The sequence below is a fragment of the Arvicola amphibius genome, chromosome 10 (genome assembly GCF_903992535.2).
Source record: "Arvicola amphibius chromosome 10, mArvAmp1.2, whole genome shotgun sequence".
In the NCBI taxonomy this organism is placed as follows: Eukaryota; Metazoa; Chordata; class Mammalia; order Rodentia; family Cricetidae; genus Arvicola; species Arvicola amphibius.
Genome location: NC_052056.1, coordinates 95,137,470 through 95,157,488, shown reverse-complemented (window position 1 = coordinate 95,157,488; position 20,019 = coordinate 95,137,470). Strand labels below are relative to the sequence as shown.

The 20,019-nt window shown below is 53.7% G+C and overlaps 2 protein-coding genes across 3 annotated transcripts; one reads left to right on the top strand and one right to left on the bottom strand.

The window, feature by feature from the left end:
* Nucleotides 1-4,118: 4,118 nt before the first annotated feature.
* On the bottom strand, nt 4,119-14,475 carry Plod3 (procollagen-lysine,2-oxoglutarate 5-dioxygenase 3). Its single transcript, XM_038345587.2, has 19 exons — nt 14,122-14,475; nt 13,719-13,810; nt 13,465-13,601; nt 13,223-13,386; nt 13,005-13,117; nt 12,820-12,883; nt 11,228-11,325; nt 10,930-11,031; nt 10,663-10,788; nt 10,418-10,539; nt 10,138-10,242; nt 9,879-10,004; nt 9,500-9,641; nt 9,282-9,395; nt 9,116-9,184; nt 7,831-7,935; nt 7,104-7,250; nt 5,831-5,956; nt 4,119-4,733 (listed from the first exon to the last, which is right to left on the bottom strand). Exons 1-19 carry the CDS (start codon nt 14,237-14,239, stop codon nt 4,578-4,580), a joined length of 2,226 nt encoding a protein of 741 aa, XP_038201515.1. The 5' UTR covers nt 14,240-14,475; the 3' UTR covers nt 4,119-4,577.
* On the top strand, nt 14,240-19,650 carry Znhit1 (zinc finger HIT-type containing 1). Of its 2 annotated transcripts, none has more exons than XM_038345589.1 (5): nt 14,240-14,435; nt 16,625-16,795; nt 18,937-19,016; nt 19,160-19,329; nt 19,417-19,650. In XM_038345589.1, exons 1-5 carry the CDS (start codon nt 14,417-14,419, stop codon nt 19,436-19,438), a joined length of 462 nt encoding a protein of 153 aa, XP_038201517.1. In that variant the 5' UTR covers nt 14,240-14,416; the 3' UTR covers nt 19,439-19,650. The 2 variants fall into 2 exon arrangements, with proteins under 2 accessions (XP_038201517.1, XP_038201516.1); XM_038345588.1 differs by lacking the exon at nt 14,240-14,435 and adding an exon at nt 14,832-15,014.
* The last annotated feature ends 369 nt before the right edge of the window (nt 19,651-20,019 follow it).

Genomic DNA, 20,019 nt, shown 5'->3' with positions numbered 1-20,019 from the left:
ACCAATAGTATGAAATGGGAATGACCCAGGGCGTGGCCAGGAGCCTAGAGCAAGGCATTTGGACTCCAGAGCGGTTAGGGCCTCTGGTCTCCCACTAATGGGCTGAAGTCAAGATCTGACGTGTACTGTGTAAGGCCCCATGGGCCGTTACAAGAACAGGTTTGAAAATCCCATAGTCGATGCCCAGATCTCATTAAGGTCAAATTCCCAAGGCTGTAAGCGTCAAGAGGCAGCTGTAGGGCCTGCGGACGGTTCTAGTGCCCAGCTGTTGGGGTACGCTGTCTTCAGGCACAGGATCTTGACCATCCTGAAATCAGCAGGGGCAGCGCACACAGGCCCTACACACGATTTGGCTCAGTAACTGTCGTTCACAGAAAGGGGTGGGCACAGAGAACCCGGAGCCATGGCTGGGCAGTTAAGAGCACTGACTGCGCCCAGTCAGGGTGGCACCTTTAATCCCAGCACTCGGGAGGCAGAGGCAGATGGATCGCCGTGTACTTGAGGCCAGCCTGGTCTACAGAGCGAGTTCCAGGACAGTCAGGGCTACACAGAGAAACACTGTAGAGCACTCACCGCTCTTGCTGAGGACCTCTGTTTGGTTCCTGCACCCTTGTTAGCTGTCTCACAACCACCTGTAACCCCAGCTCCAGGGGACTTGATGCCCTTTCCTGGCCTCCACAGGCACCTGCATGCCCCTGGACACACATGTGCACACACACGAACACAAACGCAAATAAAAAATAAATATTTTACAAAAAGATTTTTTAAAATTTATTTTAAATCATGTGTATGTGTGTTCGGGGTGGGAGGATGAACGCAGGAGCCTTGGCGGCCAGAGGCATCAGGTTCTCTGGAGCTGAAGTTACAGGTGGTTGTTGATAAGATTTTCGGATCCCCAGGAGTAGGTTTCTCTGTCAACACAGTAAGCCAGATCAAGCCAATTTCATAAGACCAGGTTTAATCTGAGCAAAGCACTCCCAGGTGACTCTCAGGAAGGGAGGAGAGAAATCACAGGGCAGGTCTGTGGGTGGAGCTTAAATATCCTGTAGGCGTGGTCTTAAGCAAATCCAGGGGAGGAGCCACCACTTGCCAGGCTTTCTGATGGGTTCGGAGAGGGAAGGGCACTGATGTGGATCTTCCAGCTGAACAACTGAGCCGTCTGACCTGAGTGCTGGGAACCAAACTCAGGTTCTCTGGGAGACCAATATATAACCTTGATGGCTGATCTTTTAAAAAGGCGTTGGGGGAGGGCTAGGGAGATAACTCAGTCAGCAAAGGGCTTGTCTTCTTGAGTTTGCTCCCCAAGAACTCACCCACGTCAAGAAGCTAGGCATGAGCCCAGCAGTGGTAGAGCATACCTTTAATGCAGCACCCTGGAGGAAGGCAGATCTCTGTGTGTTCGAGACCAGCATGGTCTACAGAGCTAGGACAGACAAGGCTACACAAAGAAACCCTGTCTCAACACACACGCACACGAAGCTGGGCATGGACGCTTACTGTAATCCCAGCACTGGAGGGAGAGGTGGGGACAGGTGACCCAGGTAATTGCTGAGTGCCAGGCCAATGAGAGACCCTGTCTAAAAACAAGGTGGATGGCAACTTGGAATGACACCTGACATTGACCACTGACCTCCACCCTATGCCCACCCCGACACGTGGGGTCGTTATCAGACATTGACCTGTGTTTCTGGCCTCTCACTCTGACTCAGTTCCTGTCCTGGCTGCACGCAGTCTCGAGAGAGGTGCCACGGTAGACTTGGGAGGTGGAAGATTAGCCCAGCAGGCACTTTAGTGACAGCTTTCATGGGTCACTGGCTCACCAAACCAGACTTGGGTGGGGTAATCTCTTTGGTCTTTTGTTGCCATTTCCTCCAGCACTGCCCCCTCCCCTTTTTAGGACACTATTTGATAAAGCCCAGGCTGCCATGACACTCATTTATGTAGCCAAGAATGACCTTGATCTCCTGCTGGGATTACAGTGTGCTCCGCCACTTGGGGCTTAGTGCAGCACTGGGCATAGAAGCCTGGACTTCAAGCATGCTGCGTGTGGTGGTTTGAAAGAAAATGACCCCCAAAGAGAGTGGCATTATTAGGTGTAGTCTTGTTGGAGTAGGTGTGGTCTTGTTAAAGGAAGTGTGTCACTGTGGAGGTGGGCTTTGAGGTCTCATATAGTACTTAAACCACACCCAGTGAGAGTTCACTTCCTGTTGCCTGCAAGATGTAGGACCCTCATCTCCTTCTCCAGTACCATGTCTGCCTGCATGCTAGCATGTCCCACCGTGATAATGAACTGAGCCTCTGAAAATGTAAGCCACCCTATTCAATGTTGTCCTTGGCCAGATGTGGTATACACCTTTAATCCCAGCACTCAGGAGACATAGGCCAAGGACTCTCTGAGTTTGAGGCCAGCATGGTCTAAAAGCAGGTTCCCGTACAGCCAGGGCTGTTACATAGAGAAACCCTGTCTTGAAAAACCAAAACAAAACAAAAGTTTTCCTTTATAAGAGTTGCCGCGGTCATGGTGGCCCTTCGCAGCAATGGAAACCCTAAATAAGACACAAGGCAAACTGTCTACCAACGAACCCGCATTCCCAGCTCCTTTTGCCCTCTCTAATGAATAGAAATCGACCCTCCAGGAAGTTACCGAATGCCAGCATGCCAGAGGTGATTGATACAAAATTCTGGGCCCCAGGCAGACAGGCAAAGCCAGTCCTGCTCTTCCCTCTGGCTCATGTAGAGTGCTCCTTCCAGGGACCTTGCCAAAGTCCCCACCCCACCCACCTTGCTCAGGTCACTGCCATACATGGGACAAAGCTCTGCCCAAGGCAAGGGATGGAGGTCAGCTGTGGGGCTCCTGCTGAGCCCCCAGTAAGAAGCTGGGGGTGGGGAGTGTGGATCAGCGGGTGAGCATCCGCCTAGCCTGCATAAGCACCACATACACAAACATACAGTCTCTGGCAAATGTGTCCAAACCATGTGTGGGTTATCTGCCACCACCAGGAAGGTTTTCCTAGGAGCCTGGGTGTCAGGTGCAAAGCAAACTCCATTTCCCCAAATTCCCGCAGTTAGGCAAAAGCCAGCATTCCTTAGGAACACGTGCTGCTGGTTCCCTTATCACTGGCAGAAAGAACAAACGGTTGTCTGCAGTGCCCATTGGCACAGCAAAGCGTATGCTGAGGGGACCTGTTTACCTGTCTCAGATTCCATGCTGGCATCCTGACTTCCTCCTCGGGAGCTTCCTTCCCTCCCCGGAGCGGCTCATTTTCCTCATAACCCTGTTATTTCAGCCATGCTCTCTTCTCTTCCTCTTTCTCTCTCATTTGTTTGCTTGTTTTTCAAGACAGGGTTTCTCTGTCTATGTAGCCCTAGCTGTCCTGGAACTCAATTTGTAGACCAGGCTGGCCTCGAACTCACAGAGATCCGCCTGCCTCTGCCTCCGGAGAGCTGGGATCTATGGCGTGCGGCACCAGTTTGCTGTCTTCTCTCTTGCCGGCACTCTGTCCTCCTCTCTCCCGCTCTGCGCTGCTTCTCTCCCAGCCAGGTCCAGTCTGCTATGTTCCCTCTCTTCTCTGGACTCCTCCAGATGCCTCTAACTGTCCTCGCCTGTATCTATAATAAAGATCTTCCCTTAACCGTGTGTGGATCGGTTATGTCATCAGCTTATACGCTGGGCAGAGAAGGGACTTGCTGTGAGCATGGAAGCGTTATAAGGCAGGTATGCATGACTGGTGATCATGTCTATTTGAGTCCAAAATTTTTTTTTTAACTTTTAGAGGATATTTGTGTGTGGGGTGGAAAACCTACGCACACTCACACACACGCTAAATAAAATAAATAATAAAAGGGGGTGTGGGCTGGAGAGATGGCTCAGAGGTAAGAGCGCTTGCTGCTCTTGCAGAGGACCAGCGTTTGGTCCCCACCTGACTCAAGTCAGGTGGCTCTCAACCCAAACTACCAAGTTGGTAGAGTACTTGCCACCACACAGGACTCTGGGTTTGATCCCAGCACTGCATGAACTGGGCGCGTGGTGCACAACCGTAATCCCTGTAGTGAGTTGGAGGCCTGCCTGGGCTACATGAGACCCTGACTTTACGTATATGACTCATGGACTCGAGACCTACAAAGACCCTTTTATTCAATGTGAGGCTGAGAAAGCTCAATAATTTATCAGGCAGGGAACCCTCAGAAGTCCACTCCCATGGGCAGCAGTGGCACACGCCTTTAATCCCAGCATTTGGGAGGAAGAGGCAGGTGGATCTCTGTGAGTTCAAGGCCAGCCTGGTCCACACAGTGAGTTCCAGGACAGCCAGGGATACACAGAGAAACCCTGTCTCGGAAAATAAACAAAAAACAAAAAATAAAACAACAACGAAAGTCCACCCTCCCTGAGTCCATTGGGTCGGTGGGAAGGTGGCAGACTCCAGGGACCTCCTGAGAGGGACGCTGAGGGCAGAATATTCAGTGCCAGGCAGACACACTCAGGGAATGAGAAGAGCTGGGCCCCTTTCTCAGAGAACGGCGCTCCTGGAGCCCAACAAGGCACAATGGCAGAGAAGGTTTGGCAGACTGGTTGAGTGTCAGGGGTCAACAAAGGACACCATGATGTATCGAGTGCCCCGGGTGGTGGGCAGCCCCTCGTGGTAGTGTGTGAGGCGGCCAGGGTGCAGGAGAGCCCAGCCCTTCCTCGGGGATGAGATTCTGCAGTCATAGCGCAGGAAGCGGCAGCCACCTCCCTGGGGAGATGAGAGAGAACATAAAAATGGAAGTAAGGTTAGCAGACATGGAGACGTGGGGGGCAGGGAGCAATAGGCACGGGAGAGGTGCCAATCAAACGGGCTGCTGAGACAGGCGAGAGAGGCTATGTGCTGGCTGATCTGCACGCCAACTTGATAGGATTTAGAGCCATCACACAAACATGTCTCTGGAAATATCTGAGAGGGAGTTCTAGAATGGGTTAAAGAGGGGCGGGGGGGGGGGGGAGACGCCCCCCACAAAGAAGGATGGTGCCCGCCGTCTCATCATCTAGGACTGATTAAAAGGACCAAGTAAGGAATGGAGAGATGGCTCAGCAGTTAAGAGCACTGCTTGCTCTTCCAGAGGACCCAGGTTCAATTCCCAGCACCCACAGCAGCTCACAACTGTAACTCGGGGGATCTGACACCCTCACACAGACACACATGTAGGCAAACACACCAATGAACATTAAATTTAAAAAAAAAAAAAAGGAAGAAGAAAGCGAGCTGGGCTTCGGGCTTCACCTGACTGTGGATACAATGTAACTAGCAGCCTCCCCCTGCCAACAGGCCTTCCCCACCCTGAGGGACTGTACTCCCAGACTGAACCAAAACAGACCTACCTACCTTCCTTCCTTCCTTCCTTCCTTCCTCCCCCCCTCCCTCCCCGTCATTGCTTTTGTGGCCACAACAGGAAAGTAACCAATTCAGACATGGCCAGCCAGAGGACGTAGGGAGGCAGCTGTAATGGCTGAGTTTACATCAACTTGACACAAGATGGGATCAGGGAGGAGGGCGTCTCAACAGAGGTAAAACCTCCATCGGGCCAGCCTGTGGGGCATTTTCTTGACTGATGATTGATGGGGGAGGGCCCAGCCCCAGCCCACTGTGGATGAAGCTATGAAGAACAAGCCAATAAGCAGCACCCCTCCAAGGTCTCTGCATCAGCTCCTGCCTCCAGGTTCCTGCCTTCCATGACTGTGAGCAGTCCAGCCATGACCTGATACAGCCAGAGGCTGGGAAAGGAGCTGAGACAGGGCTGCCAGGTGAAGGTGAAGTGTGTGCAGTGTCCCGAGACAGGAAGGACCCAGACTCACCTCATAATCCACGCCCTTGTGGTTGAGGGCGACGTTGAGGGTGAAGGTGGACGAGTCGTGGTGTGGCCGAAGTGAGGGCTGTTCATCTGGCCGGTAGCGGACCACAAAGTTCATCACTGCCCGTGTCTGTGGGGACATGGGGTAGAAGCCACAGGGCGGGCAAGGGAAGCCATGCCTCTTCCTTTCCTCATTTTCTTCTGTTTGTTTTTGTTTTTCAAGACAAGTTCTCACTGTGTAGCCCTGGCTGTCCTGGAACTCACTATATAGACCAGGCTGGCCTCGAACTCACAGAGCTCTTCCTGCCTCTGCTGTGCCACCAACCTGGGTCTACTTGTCCTCCTCCAACTCAGGTTCCTCCCTAGAACTGGGAGTACAGATGTGTAATGCCATTCCAGCTTTTCACACAGGTGCTGATGACATGAACTCAGGTCATCATGCTTACATGACAAGCACTTTACTGACCGTGCCATCTTCCCCAGCCCCATTTCTCCTGGTTTTTGAGACGGGCCATGAAGCCCGGGCCGGCCTTGAACTCACTATGTGACTACAAATGGCCCTGAACTTCTGATCCTCCTGCTCCTCCCTCCTGAGTGCTGGACGACTCCTGTGTTACGGTCCTATCACTTTTACACAGTGCTGGAGACAGAGCCAGGGCTCTGTGCACGCTGGGCAAGCATCTGACGGACTCACATCCCCAGCCCTTCCTTTCTGTTCTGAGACAGGGTTTCACTGATCAGCCCATGGTCTCCTCAAACCTTTACTCTTCGAGCCTCAGTCAGTCAGTCAGTCAGTCAGTCAGTCTGTCTCTCTCTCTCTCTCTCTCTCTCTGTGTGTGTGTGTGTGTATTTTATTGATAAAACTTTATTTTTGAGCCTCAGTTTATTTTTTAAAAAATATTTATTTATTATGTATACAATATTCTGTCTGTGTGTATGCCTGCAGGCCAGAAGAGGGCACCAGATCTCATTACAGATGGTTGTGAGCCACCATGTGGTTGCTGGGAATTGAACTCAGGACCTTGGAAGAGCAGGCAATGCTCTTAACCTCTGAGCCATCTCTCCAGCCCGAGCCTCAGTTTCTTAATCACTGAGGTTACAGGTGTCAGCATGCCCGGCCAGGGACTCTTCTAATGACAGAGCAGCCCAAGTTGGAGACCTTGCTTCTTCCCAAGCTCCAAGTCTTTGGAGCCTGAGTTGCTGCAGGGACTGAGAGGTTCCATGTGGAGCCTTCCGAGACTGGGGTACAAGAAAACAGCAGTGGCTGGACAGCTTACCTTGGTATGATAACCAGGGAACAGGTGCTCAGTCATGGGCCCCACATATGTCCTCAGCAGCTGAAGCCACTGGTCTTCGTACCCCACCTGCTTCATGTGGATATCCACGGTGGGCACATTCTCGTATCCTCCAGCCAACCTGGAATCCTGTGGACAACAGACACTGAGCTACTCACATTTGTGCTGGCCCATTCTTCCTCAGGGACAGTATCCACTTCTTCTTGCTGGTTCCCAGTCTTTGTTTGTTTTTCGAGATAGGGTTCTCTGTGTATTCCTGGCTGTCCTGGAACTCGCTCTGTAGACTAGGCTGGCTTCCAACTACTCAGAGATACGCTTGCCTCTGTCTCCAAGGGCTAGGACTAAAGGCTACGGCACCACTGCCAGCCAGAGTCACTCACTGTGCTGGACCTTTTGGTCTCTGGTGTCGTCAGCTCTCCTATGAAATGCTCTGGCCTTCCCATGTTATCTGGCCATGCTATCTAACTGAGCCATAGCCCATGAAATAAGCACTCTCTGTGTAAGACCTAATCTGGACTGTCCACTTGATGGGCCTCATCCGGACCACGTTAACAGAGACGGGAAGACCTGACCACTATGGGCAGCGCCATCCCACGTGCCAAGGTCCTGAGAAAAGGAGCTGAGCACCAGCACCCATCTCTGCTTCCGACTGCAGATGCCCTGTGATCAGCTGTGCCAGGCTCCCGCTGCCTCGCCTCCCCGCCCTCACCTCGTGCCGGCCTCCAGACCACTGGCCGTAGTGCTCCATCTCCTCCACCAGCTCGTCACACATCTGCTCCGTCAGCAGAGGGAACCAGTACACATCTGGGCAGGGCTGGGGACACAGCAAGATCAAACTCAAGGACGAGGGACAAGGGGTGGGACAGGCGACAGGACAGGACAAGGGAGACACACAGGAGAGATCTAAGGAAGGGCGACCTGCGCTCTCTAGGCAGCTGCTGGGGTGTAGTCAGCGAAGAGGCCCTCCATCCTTCTGCATCAGCTTCCGGCGGTCAGAGAGGGCAGAACTAGGTGCCTAGAGCCCCAGTATTAGGACAATGATCCTGTTTTGCCCCCCCACACACATTTTTTTGGAGACAGGGTCTTATGTAGCCCAGGCTAGCCTCAAATTCACTGTGTAGCCAAGGCTGGCCTTGAACTTCTGGTCCTCCTGCTTCCGCTTTCCAAGTGCTGAACTCATAGGCGGCAACACCGTGCTCGGTTTATACAGCACTGGGGATGGAACCTAGGGCTCTGTGAATGCCAGGCAAGTCCTCTACCGAGTGAGCTACATCCCCAGCCCCTTTATTTCTCTTCAGTTTTAGACAAGGTCTTACTACGTAATCCAGGATGGTCTTGAACTTGCTATGTGTCTGAGGCTGGCCTTCAACTCCTAACCCTCCTAGCTTCTTCCTTCCACTACCTGAATTCTGGGATTCCAGGCAAGTGCCACCTCTGTTTGTCTTCATGTGAGCATGGGCACAGCTGTGTAGGGCGTGCATGCTCAATGTGTGTATGTGCGGATCTGAGTTCGCCATGAGGAACTGCTCAACTTTTCCTGTGCCTTCTCCACCGAGGCAGAATCTCTTAATCAAACCCAGGGCTTACTGATGCAGCCAGTCTGGCTAGTCAGCTTGCTGAGAATCCTGAGTCTTTGCCTTTTAATGCTAGAATTAGACAGGCAACCACACATGCAGCATTTACTTGGGTTCTGGAGAGCTGAACTAGGTCCTCATGCTTATGTGTTAAGTGCTTAACCACAGAGTCGTCTCCTCTGCCCCATCTGTTTTATTGAGACTTGACGGTATGACACTCACTACGCAGTCCAGGCTAGCCTGGAACTCTCCATCCTTCTGCATCAGCTTCCAGACCGCTAGGACTACAGTGTTATACTCAGTGTGGCTATCAGCCTCCCTCCTGTCCAGACAGCAAACCCTCAGTCTTGGAACTCAGCCGGAACCCACCAGTCCCAGCGGTGGGCGCGTCACACAGGCCGTGGTCCTGGGGCAGCTTACCTGCTCCACCAGCCCCTCCCCATCCAGGGCCCGGCTGTAGTTCTCATGAATGTACTGCTCTTTCCAGTCCTGCAAAAGGGGTTGTGGCATTTGAGTGGCGCCTTCTGTACTCTCCCCATTGGGCTACCCACTCCCCGTAGTGTACAACAGATGGGGCCCTTCTCACCACAGGGTTGTCAAAGATCTGCCAGAGGTCTGGGTGTAAGTGGTCAGTGTCGTAGCGAGAAGTGGCCAGCAGCCGGCCAAACTCATGCTGGTTGCTGAGGTGGAGGAAGATGCCCTGGAGTGGGGTAAAGGGTGGGCATGCGTGAGGAGGACCACAGGAAGCTGTCGGCACAGCATCAAGTCCCAGACTTGGCAACCCATGCCAACCACCCCACTCACCCTATCCCGTAGACTCTTGCAGAAAGCCATATCTGGGTCAGTGTCACTGCCTGAGAACACCTCCCTCTGGGGCAGCTCTGTCCTCAGGGTCTCCCCGCGGATCACATATGCCTGCGATATGTAGGGCACATTCCACACGCCCCTGCAGACACCGAGTATCGTTAGCCAGGCGGACAACCCCTCAGATTATACTTTATTCACTGTAAAAGCTCCGTCCCTCAGGGTACCCCAGAACCCTGAGCCTGTGGCCATCACATCACTGATGGGAAGTCAGTCCCCACCCACAGCTGTGGCCTATCTAATGACCACACAGGATGCTACGAAGTGTGGATCCAGGGACGGCTCTGGTCCCTGCATGGTACATGTGGGAAGGACTCACACTCGCTTCCGCTGCACCAATTCCACGTAGTCTTCGGAGCGGGCATAGTACTCATCGGGGCTCAGGGCACCCCAGAAGTTGGACCAGAGCTTGCCATGGCGGGAAAGCATGGGGGCTATTACCTTCCTGGATAAAATAGAGGTGAAGGCTGGGCAGAGGGAAGTGAACAAGAGGGGACAGGACTATGTCCCACCCAGGGGAGGGGTGGAGCTCCTAAGCCTTCCTGGGGCTTCATGGATGCATAGGGTTGGCTGGTCACCTGTTTTGTTCAATCAAGATGCGCAGGGTCTCTGGGTTGGTAAGGACAGCATCAGCATCCAGGCTGAAGTAGAACTCACACTCGGGGTCCTGCCGACAGTTATCCCTGGAGGGGAAGACCCACAAATGGAGAGAGGAGTTCAAATGGGACGTGCGGGCATGGCAACGGGAACGGTGGGACTAGCGGGGCTCTCCCAGCTCTGAGAGGAAGACAAGAGTCAGTGCGTGTCTCCTTCCCCAGGGGCTCCACCGTCTATGGCAGATGAGGGAGATTCACTCACATGGCCATGTCCCTGGCCTCGCCTGGGCTCAGGGCTTCCTCTGGCCCCACTAGCTTTGCAGCTGAAAAGTGGTCTTGGAGCTGCGCCCAGGCATCTGCAATGTGAGGCTCATGGTACACCTCCTGAAGATGGACAGGGAGGAGGATGGGCTGACAGTTGGGCAGAGGTGGTACCCAGAGATGCAATCAGGGCAGGACAGATGGGAAAGGTGTAGGATGTGAGGGTGGGGAGGTCCCATGTCTCACGTTGTTATGAAGGAAGAGGGAGATCCTGTCTGGGGGGTAATCCAGGAGCAGTAGGCGCTGCAGGAATCGAGGCAGGAAGGGGGTGGGCTGCTCCACAAACACGGCCAGAAGCACCCGGGGGGGAGGCTGAGGATACCAAGGACAAGGCTCACAGATGCCCGGGCCTCTCTTGGCCCCACAGCCCGCACCGGCCACTGACCACACTGTCAGATCAGGACACCCAGGAGCTCGGCGACTGGGGCTGCCCAGCTTGTCCTCCCTCCTCACCTGCCCCCCCGGGAGTGCCCTCCGGTTCTGGTTGCAGAATCCACAGCCTCCCTGGGGAGTCCAGCCATTGGGGACATAGTTCCCCAGGTAGTTGAGCTGGAGCTGTTGGGACAGAGGGGGGGTAGCTGAAATGGAGGTGTCTGGGGACACAGGAAAGGCAAGCCGGGCTCAGCACAGGGTGGAGAGAGGCGGCTGTTCCAGCCACCTCTTCTACTGGGACTGGGGAGGACCAGATGGTCCAGGAGGGATGGGGTACCCAGGGCTCGAGACAAGCAAGGGCTTAGGACACCAGAGGCACCTTGGTGGGACCATTTCCATGGACCACAACAGGGAGAGTGTCGTACGCCACGTTTCGGATGCGCACACGATTCTGGTCGAACTTTAAGACCACTTCATCTGGGGGAGGAAAGGAGGTTTTCAGGAGTTCCTTATTCTGGGAACCACAGAGCAACAGGCTCTTTACGTGTGCGGTGGGGGTCCCAGCTCCTCTAGCGGACAGAGCAGCGTGGAGGCCCAATGGTCCAGACTACAGCTCAGTCAGGGCAGTGCTCTTTCTTTTGTTGCTGTTGTTGGGCTGGGATTTCCTTATAAAAGCATTATTATTATATTTATTTACGAACTCACAGAGATCCGCCTCCCTCTGCCTCCCAAGTGCTGGGATTAAAGGTGTGCGCCACCACTGCCCAGCTTATTTTATTTTTTTAAATCATCATATAGTGTGTCTGACTGGGACTGGTGGGTTGGCTCAACAGATAAAGGCACTGGCCACCAAGCCTGGCACCCGGCAACCACACAGAAGTAAAGATCAGTCTCAAGAGCTCTCTCTGACTCTGCACCGGGGCACGTGTGCTCCACTCCAAAACAAACACATGAGAAAAACAATATTTTTGGAGTTTTTCTGTGAGTCCTTTCTTTCCTTTGATCGGGTATCGCTATGTAGCCCAGGATGGACTACAACTCAAGGTCCTCCTGCCTCTGGGACCAGGGAACTCACACTATCCTTGCCTTGCCAGTCTGTCCAAGTTGCTGCCGCCTTAGAGAGGTCACTCTATCTGACCTGGGGTGACTCACTAGTCCCTAAGGGAGTCAGTTTTCTCACCTGCCAAAGGGTCTTCCAAGGTGGGAAGTCAGGGAACACTCCCTTTGCAGAAGCTCTGTGTTAATGAAATCACAGCGGTAGTGGAGTCCCTGACTGGGGACCTTAGCGTGTGTCTGCTAGATATGTGGATGGTGCTGGGGACTGAACCTAGGGTTTCTGTATGCTAGGCACACCTTCTATCCCTGAGTTCCTCGCTCTCCAGCCCCTCACTGGGGGATTCTAGGCAGGTGCTCTACCACTGAGCCACACCCCAGCCCCTCACTGGGGGATTCTAGGCAGGGGCTCTACCACTGAGCCACACCCCAGCCCTCACTGGGGGATTCTAGGCAGGGGCTCCATCACTGAGCCACACCCCAGCCCCTCACTGGGGGATTCTAGGCAGGGGCTCTACCACTGAGCCACACCCCAGCCCTCACTGGGGGATTCTAGGCAGGGGCTCCATCACTGAGCCACACCCCAGCCCTCACTGGGGGATTCTAGGCAGGGGCTCCATCACTGAGCCACCCCAGCCCCTCACTGGGGGATTCTAGGCAGGTGCTCTACCACTGAGCCACACCCCAACCCCTCACTGGGGGATTCTAGGCAGGGGCTCCACCACTGAGCCACTCCAGCCCCTCACTGGCAAACCTTCAGCATTCTGCTGCTGGGCCACACTCACAGTCTCACTATTGCTGACACAATATAATACGCTTAGGTGTTGGATAGGTTAGCACACTGGTCATCCGTAGACCAGCCCAGTTCTGGCAGGAACCCGTCCCTTATCACCTATTTTGAACTATCTTCTTCCTCACCTAAGGCTCCATTGAGGTTCTGGAAGATCCGGGACTTATGGTCCAGATTAAGTTTGAGCTTCTCCTAGATGGCACGAGATGGAGCAGTGAACAAAGGGGACAGGTGACACAGTGTCTTCCTGAAACCCCCCTCATGTCTTCCCTCCCACTCAGTCAGGGGACGCCGCCAGCCCAAGTCTCCGTACCCGCAGCCCCGGGTCCAGGTACAGGCGCGTGTAGAACAACTGGTCGTCATCGTCATCCTTGTATTTCCACTGACGCACAATTTGATGGATGGTCGGGGCGAAGCCAATGAATCCTGGGGGACAGAAGAGAAGTAGATCCCCCCAGGATGCCAGGATCCCACTCTCACTGGCTCACCACTGAGGGCAGGGGGTTCTGTCTCGGGCACTCTGCCACTCACCACCAGAGTTGAGGAAGCGCTTGCCCGTGCCCACCTCAGGGTACTGCTCGGCCAGCCCCCACTCAGGCCAGCAGAAGCTCTCGGCAGAGAACAGCAGGTGACTGCCACTCTGGACAAACTTCTTCAGCAGCTCTGTCGGGCTGCTGGCCAGAATCACATCGTAGCTGGAGGAGGAAAAGGGTCTCTTTTTCTCTCTGCTCTTCCGTTTTCCCTCTCCCTCCACCCAGACAGACCCTCTTTACCTGTCTACAAACATGATGATCATGTCTTCCCGATCCGCGTACTTCTCCATTTCCTTCTTCAGCCACCTGACCTTCTGGCCTCCACCAACTGTTCGAGCGACATCACCCCCTCGCCACTCGTGTCCCAGGCCCAGGGTCTGCAGGAAAGAACCCACCCCCATGCCATGAAGGAGGTTCAGCAGGCCAAGGTGGAGGCAACAGGACCAGCTCCCAGCCCACTCCTGATGCAACTTCTCCAGGAGTCCCCCACTCACCCGCACGGTGTAGTTAAAGAACTCTGCAGACTGTAGAAAACGCCGGTATCCCTCTGTCTCTGTCGTAGCCACAGTGATCACCAGCAATTTGTCTGACACAGCCACGGAATTAGCACTTAGGACCCACGTGTTTATCCCTGTGTATCCCCTCCACCTCCCTGTCATTTCACTGAAGTTCTCTCCCGTTCCCTCCTTAATTCCTGCTCAGGGACATTTGGTCTCCAGAAGAGTCGAGTGAGTAACAGGAATGGGGGCTGGGGTGTTCCTGTCTTTCCGGGGAGACTGGAAGCCCCTAGTTCAGCGTGGGGAGAGGGTGATGCGCTGGGTCCCCGGTGAAAATGGACACTCCCTCCCAGGCTGGCAGACGCGTCGACTCTGCCCCCTCGGCCTGCCGGGTTTTCACCTGGGTTGACAGGGTTCGAGCCCCGGGGTCGATCGGAGGCAGAAGTCACAGGGGGCAGCGGCGGCAGCAGCAGCAGCAGCAGGAGCAAAAACCGGGGTTCCGGACCCGAAGCAGCCATGGCCAGCAGCACCCTCAGGCGACACCCGGGCCCGCCACGGGGCTGAGCTCAGCGCCTGGATTCCGACTCTGGGAGAAGGTTCTGGGAAAAGGGAAGCCGTGCCCGCTGTGAGGAGGAGCTGGGCTTGGGACTCCGCCCTGGAAAAAAGGCGTAACCTGAGGCCACCGAAAAGCCGAGATGCAGACGGCGAGACAAGGCAAGGCTTGTCCCGTGGGCGCGGGCTGGGGGTGGGGAGGAGCCGGGGAACCGAGCCCCCCGGGGAGGGTCCAGGGGACGCGGGGGCGGGTCTTGGCCGCAGTCCGGACCCGGAGGAGGAGTGGACGGCGAGGCCTGCGAGGGCGCGCGGCGGGACGACGGGCCCGGAGAGGCGGGATCGCGCGGACATCGCTGCGGGCGGGGGTTCCACAAAGCCCCGAACCTGACCACCACGCCTCCCCGCTGCCCGGGCACACGCCCCGGGACCCCAGAGACCACCCGCACCACGTTTTAAAAGTGACCCTTGGCGGGGGGTCAGGGGTTCCTAGGGTTTTTTTTTTTTAAACAACTACACCGCGACCGGAAGTAGGTTTGCCCCTATCAAAGATGGCGGAAAAGCTTTCTGGTCTCCAAGGGAACCTCACGGCCTGACTTCAAGTAGGAGGGGCTTGACTGCGCACGCGCCCGAGTGCACGCCACCGGAAGGAATGCATTTGGGCGGAGGGGGGGGTGGTTAATACGCTTGCGCAGTAGACTCTTCCGACAACTGTTGCGCAAATGGTGGAGAAGAAACCCTCGGGTACGTGAGCCTTTAGAGGTTCGCCCTTTTCTGCATCTCAAGTTCGAATCCATCTTAACATTACCCCGCCGCCCGGTTATTCCTGTCAAATCCCCTTGCAGGCCCTCTCGCCCGGCGTTGGGGCAGCCCCGCAACCATTAATTCGTATTTGGTGAATGTTTGCCATAAGCTAGACGCCGGGGATGGAGAGGAGAGCCTTGTCATTCCAAATCCTGGGTGCAATTAGCATTTGTACGCACCCCAGCTTCTGGATGGAGGGAGACGGAGACGCTCAGGAAATCAAAGGCCTTGGCTTTAAGTTCCCCACCACCACGCATGCCACTCTCCAAGTTCTTTTTTATTTATCGAGACAAGTTTCACTTGTACCCTAGGCTGCCTGTGTAGTTAGGCTGGCCCTGCCTCAGCCTCTCGATGTCTAGTAACCAGGTCTGTGGTTTGAGAGGGTTCAGGCTTGAGACTGGCATGTTACGTGGAACACAGCTCTTTCTTTGCGTTAGAAGCACCAGGAATGGGCTGCCCAGGTGACCCAGTAGGTAAGGGTGTTTGCTGCCAAGCCTGAGTCAGTCAGTCCCTAGGACCCACATGATGGGAGAAAAAAAAATCCCACAAATTGTCCTCTGTCCTCCACCCGTGTACTGCGGTACCCACATGCGCACAGAAACACATAAAATAAATGAACTTTTTGAAGTATAAAATGCTAGAAAAAGAGGCTAAGGATTTGGCTCGACTGGTAGAGGGCTTGTCTGGCAGGCACAAAGCTCTGTTTCATTCCCCAGCACCACATAAACCACAGGCATGGTGGTGCACAAGAGGTCATTCAAAGTCGTGCTCAGCTACATAGTAAGTTCCAGGCCAGTCTGGGCCTCCTGAGACCCTACTGAAGGTTGGGGGGGGTGGGGCAGGGTTATTAATAGAAGAAGAACAAGCAGAGGTGGCCTGAAGAGCTAGAGGGGGCCAAGATGTGAGACTGGGAAGTGCAGCAACCGCGAGAGGAGGACAGTTGGAAGTCATGCCAAGGAACAGAGACGCTTAGATCAAGGAAGGTATTCAGTGCAGTCACACGGCATAGAAACACAGCTCAGGCTGAAGGAACATTCTAGAAACATACACTGCAAAGTCACAGGTGTGTTGAGTAGGGAAGCCAGAGGTCAACATAGTGTCAACCCTCTAAATACACTCCCTTATTTTTTAAAGTGTGTGTGTGTGTGTGTGTGTGTGTGTGTGTGACTATGTGCGAATGGAATGCTAGAAAAAGGCTAGGGATTTGTGCCCACGGAGGACCTGGAGCTGGAGTTACAGGTGGTTGTGAACCACCCTGGTGGTTGATGGTCCTGTGTACTAGAAACTGAACTCTAACTCTGCAAAAGCAGAGAGTGCTCTTAGCCCCTGCGCCATCTCTCCGGCTGCAATTTATCGTGTCTCTAGTCACTTCTGGTACTGAGGACAAAGCATGGAAGGCTGAAGTCGGCTCCCCCAGCTGAAAGGAAGCAGGGTCAAGAGCTGGGAACTTCCCGCAGCATAGTCATGGGGCGAGGCCAGGAGACTGGCTCTCTGCCCTGTCAGCCAAGCTGCTCTCCTTGTCTTCCATAACTCTCCTTTGTCCCATCTAGTTCGCTCCCAGGACCCTGGACAGCGGCGGGTGCTGGACCGAGCAGCCCGGCAGCGGCGGATCAATCGACAGCTCGAGGCTTTAGAGAACGACAATTTCCAGGATGACCCCCACGCAGGCCTTCCCCAGCTGGGCAAGAGGCTGCCTCAGTTTGATGACGATGCAGACACAGGTGTGGTGGACATTGTGGGAGAGAGGATGAGATGGTGTCGCAAAGTTCCTGGCAGCCTGTTATTGCAGATGCCATGGAGTAGAGATGGAAATTGAATCTTTGTTGTATTTTTTCATTTCTTGTGTGTGTGTGTTTATGCATGTGTGTATCTGTGGACATGCTTGCATATAGAGGTCAGACGGAAACTGGTTCTCGCCTTCTACCCTATGGCAGTGTTTGAACTAAGTAACTCAGGTTGCTGGGTTTGACTGCAGGTGCCCTTACCTGCTGGGCAATCTTGCCAGCCCCTGGTTCTTCAAAACTTCAACTTATTCAGAGAGTCGACAATCTGAAAAGACAATGCATTACTCTTCTAAAGAACTATCTTCAGTCAGCGGGTTATACACAGACAAAAGGCTGTCGGTCATTCTGGATTGATTGACTTCCAGTCTTTCCCCTCTGTGCCACGTTTTCGAGACTTGTGGTGGCCGTGTCTCTCATTGTCATCCCTTGATCTTGTCCCTCATTCTATGGATGTCTGAGCTGGTGGGCTAAGGCACTTTGAACCACTGAGTAACTTGGTGTCTGCTGGCGTTACCTTTGTCCTGCAAGGACACCTGGACTGGGAGGGCGGGATTAACTCGACAAAACAACCATCCACAGCTGTGTGCACTAAGCTAGTAATAAATGTGCATGCCTGTTCTTTCCCTGTTCTTCCTATTGTAGGGAGGGTTTTGTCTGTCTCTTGTAGACTATTATTTTAAGATGTGTTACATTTGTTTATGCTGTGGAATATATGTTTAATGATGCAAAGATGTGTTGTGTTCTTTTATGTTGCATTTGTTTTACTCTGTGAAGCTGGGTAACTTTGCCTGTCTAAAACACCTGATTGGTCTAGTAAAGAGCTGAACAGCCAATAGCAAGGCACGAGAAAGGATAGGTGGGGCTGGCAGGCAGAGGGAATAAACAGGAGAATAAGAGGGTTGAGGAAACAAGAGAGATCAAGGAGTGTAGAAGGAGGAGAGGAAGACTCCAGGGGCCAGCCACCCAGCTACACAGTAAGCAAAAGAGTAAGAAGTAAAGAAAGGTATATAGAAATAGAAAAAGATAAAAGCCCAGAGGCAAAAGGTAGACAGGATAATTTAAGAAAAGCTGGCAAGAAACAAGCCAAGCTAAGACTTGGCAGTTATAAGTAAGAAGAAGCCTCTGTGTGTGGATTTATTTGGGAGCTGTGTAGTGGGCTCCCCAAAGGAGCTAAAGAGCAAAGGAGTAAAACAACCAACTACAGTCTGTTTTTTGAGAAAGGGTGTCTCTATATAGACCACACACCTTTAATCCCTGCACTTGGGAGGCAGAGGCAGGCAGATCTCTGTGAGTTCAAGGCCAGCCTGGTCTATAAAAGTGAGTTCCAAAACAGGCTCCAAAGCCACAGAGAAACCCTGTCTTGAAATAAACAAACAAACAAATAAATGTGTCCCTGTTGGCCGGGTGGTAGTGGTACACTCCTTAAATCCCAAAACTTGGGAGGCAAAAGCAGGCAGAACTCTAGGAGTTCAAAGCCACCCTGGTCTACAGAACTAGTTCCAGAACAGCCAGGGCTACACGGAGAAATCCTGTCTCAAAAACAGACAAAAGCAAACTATCCCTGTCTTTGGGAAAGGAAAGGAGTCAAGGCTGTGGAGGACCATGTGGGATGGGTCCAGCAGAGACGTGGCTGGGAACCACTCCTGTCTTTGCCAATGACTAGTTCCTGTGCTGGGAGCAACTGTCTTCCCCTCTCTGCGCCTGTGTCTTTTTCATGTAGAATAAAATAGATGGAGCACCAGGTATGATGGTGTGTACACCAACACACAGAAAACTGAGGCAGGAGAATTGCCACGAATCTAAGGTAGCTGGTCTGTGTTGTGAGTTTGACATCAGCTTGGGGTATGTAATGAGAGCTTGTATCAAAATAGCGAAAATGAAAGGCCTGTGGTCTCAGCACATGAGAAGTGGGAGCAGGAGGACCAGTCCAGGGTCATCCATGTCTGCTTAGTGAGTTCATGGCCAGCCTGGGCTACCAGGATTGGAGATGTCAGGGTACAGGCAGATGCAGGCAGGGAGGGGCAGACCCCAAGTGTCACAGCAGCTGTGTAGCAGCTCCCTGTCCTTGGTTCCCCCAGGAAAGAAAAAGAAGAAAACTCGAGGTGACCATTTCAAGCTTCGCTTCCGGAAAAACTTCCAGGCTTTGCTGGAGGAGCAGGTGAGAGAGTCCATGGCCTGGTGGTGGTGGGGGGTTCCCTAGAAAGCAAAGGGGTGAGCCCATGCTCTTCAGGATCCTTGGTGGACATCGGCTGCATGGCAGGTCAGAGCACTCAAGATGCCTGTGCCTTCATGTCTCTGCAGAACCTGAGTGCGTCTGAGGGTCCCAACTACTTGACAGCCTGTGCGGGTCCCCCATCCCGACCCCAGCGCCCCTTCTGTGCTGTATGTGGCTTCCCATCCCCGTACACCTGTGTAAGCTGTGGTGCCCGGTACTGCACGGTGCGCTGCCTGGGCACCCACCAGGAGACCAGGTGAGCCCAACTCCAACCGTTCCCTAGGCTCATTCCACACAGCATCCAGGACCTCTCTCCGCCTCCAACGGGCTTCTTTTTCTGCAGGTGTCTGAAGTGGACCGTGTAAACCTGCATCAGGAGAGGAAGTGCCCCCCAGCCCTTCCCCCAGCTCATCCTCAAAGGGTAGAGAGAAGAGCCGTCCATTCACCCAGCGAAGCTGTCCTGCCCAACCAACGGAGACCACACGGACCCCAGGGACTGTTGTAGGATTGGTCTAACCCACAGAGTTATAATAGATGTAAATATAAAAAGTGATCATAAATGGCCCAGCGAAAAGAACCTGCCTGCTTTTTCTGAGGTGTTTGGAGGTGAAGGGCAGGGTTGACTGTCACTCCTGCGTGTCTGTCTTCCCTGGCCTGGCCTTCCGCTGTCTGCCCTCTGTGTTGTGGGGTTTGTGCCCCATCTCCAGCTATGCTGAAACTCACCTCTGCCTTTTGTAGCTGCTGCTTTAGTTTGAGGGACTCAGTTCTCCTACCTTGTTGAGACAAGATTTTTACTGTGTCTGCCCCTCAGTGGCCTTCAGGCTAGCTGTTCCACAAGCTTCCAAGTGAGCGTTCTATGTGTCATCTTACTGTAGAGGTGCTAGGATTGCAGATAGGAGCCATGGCACGTGTGGGGGCCTGCTACAGATGGACCCCAAGAAACAAC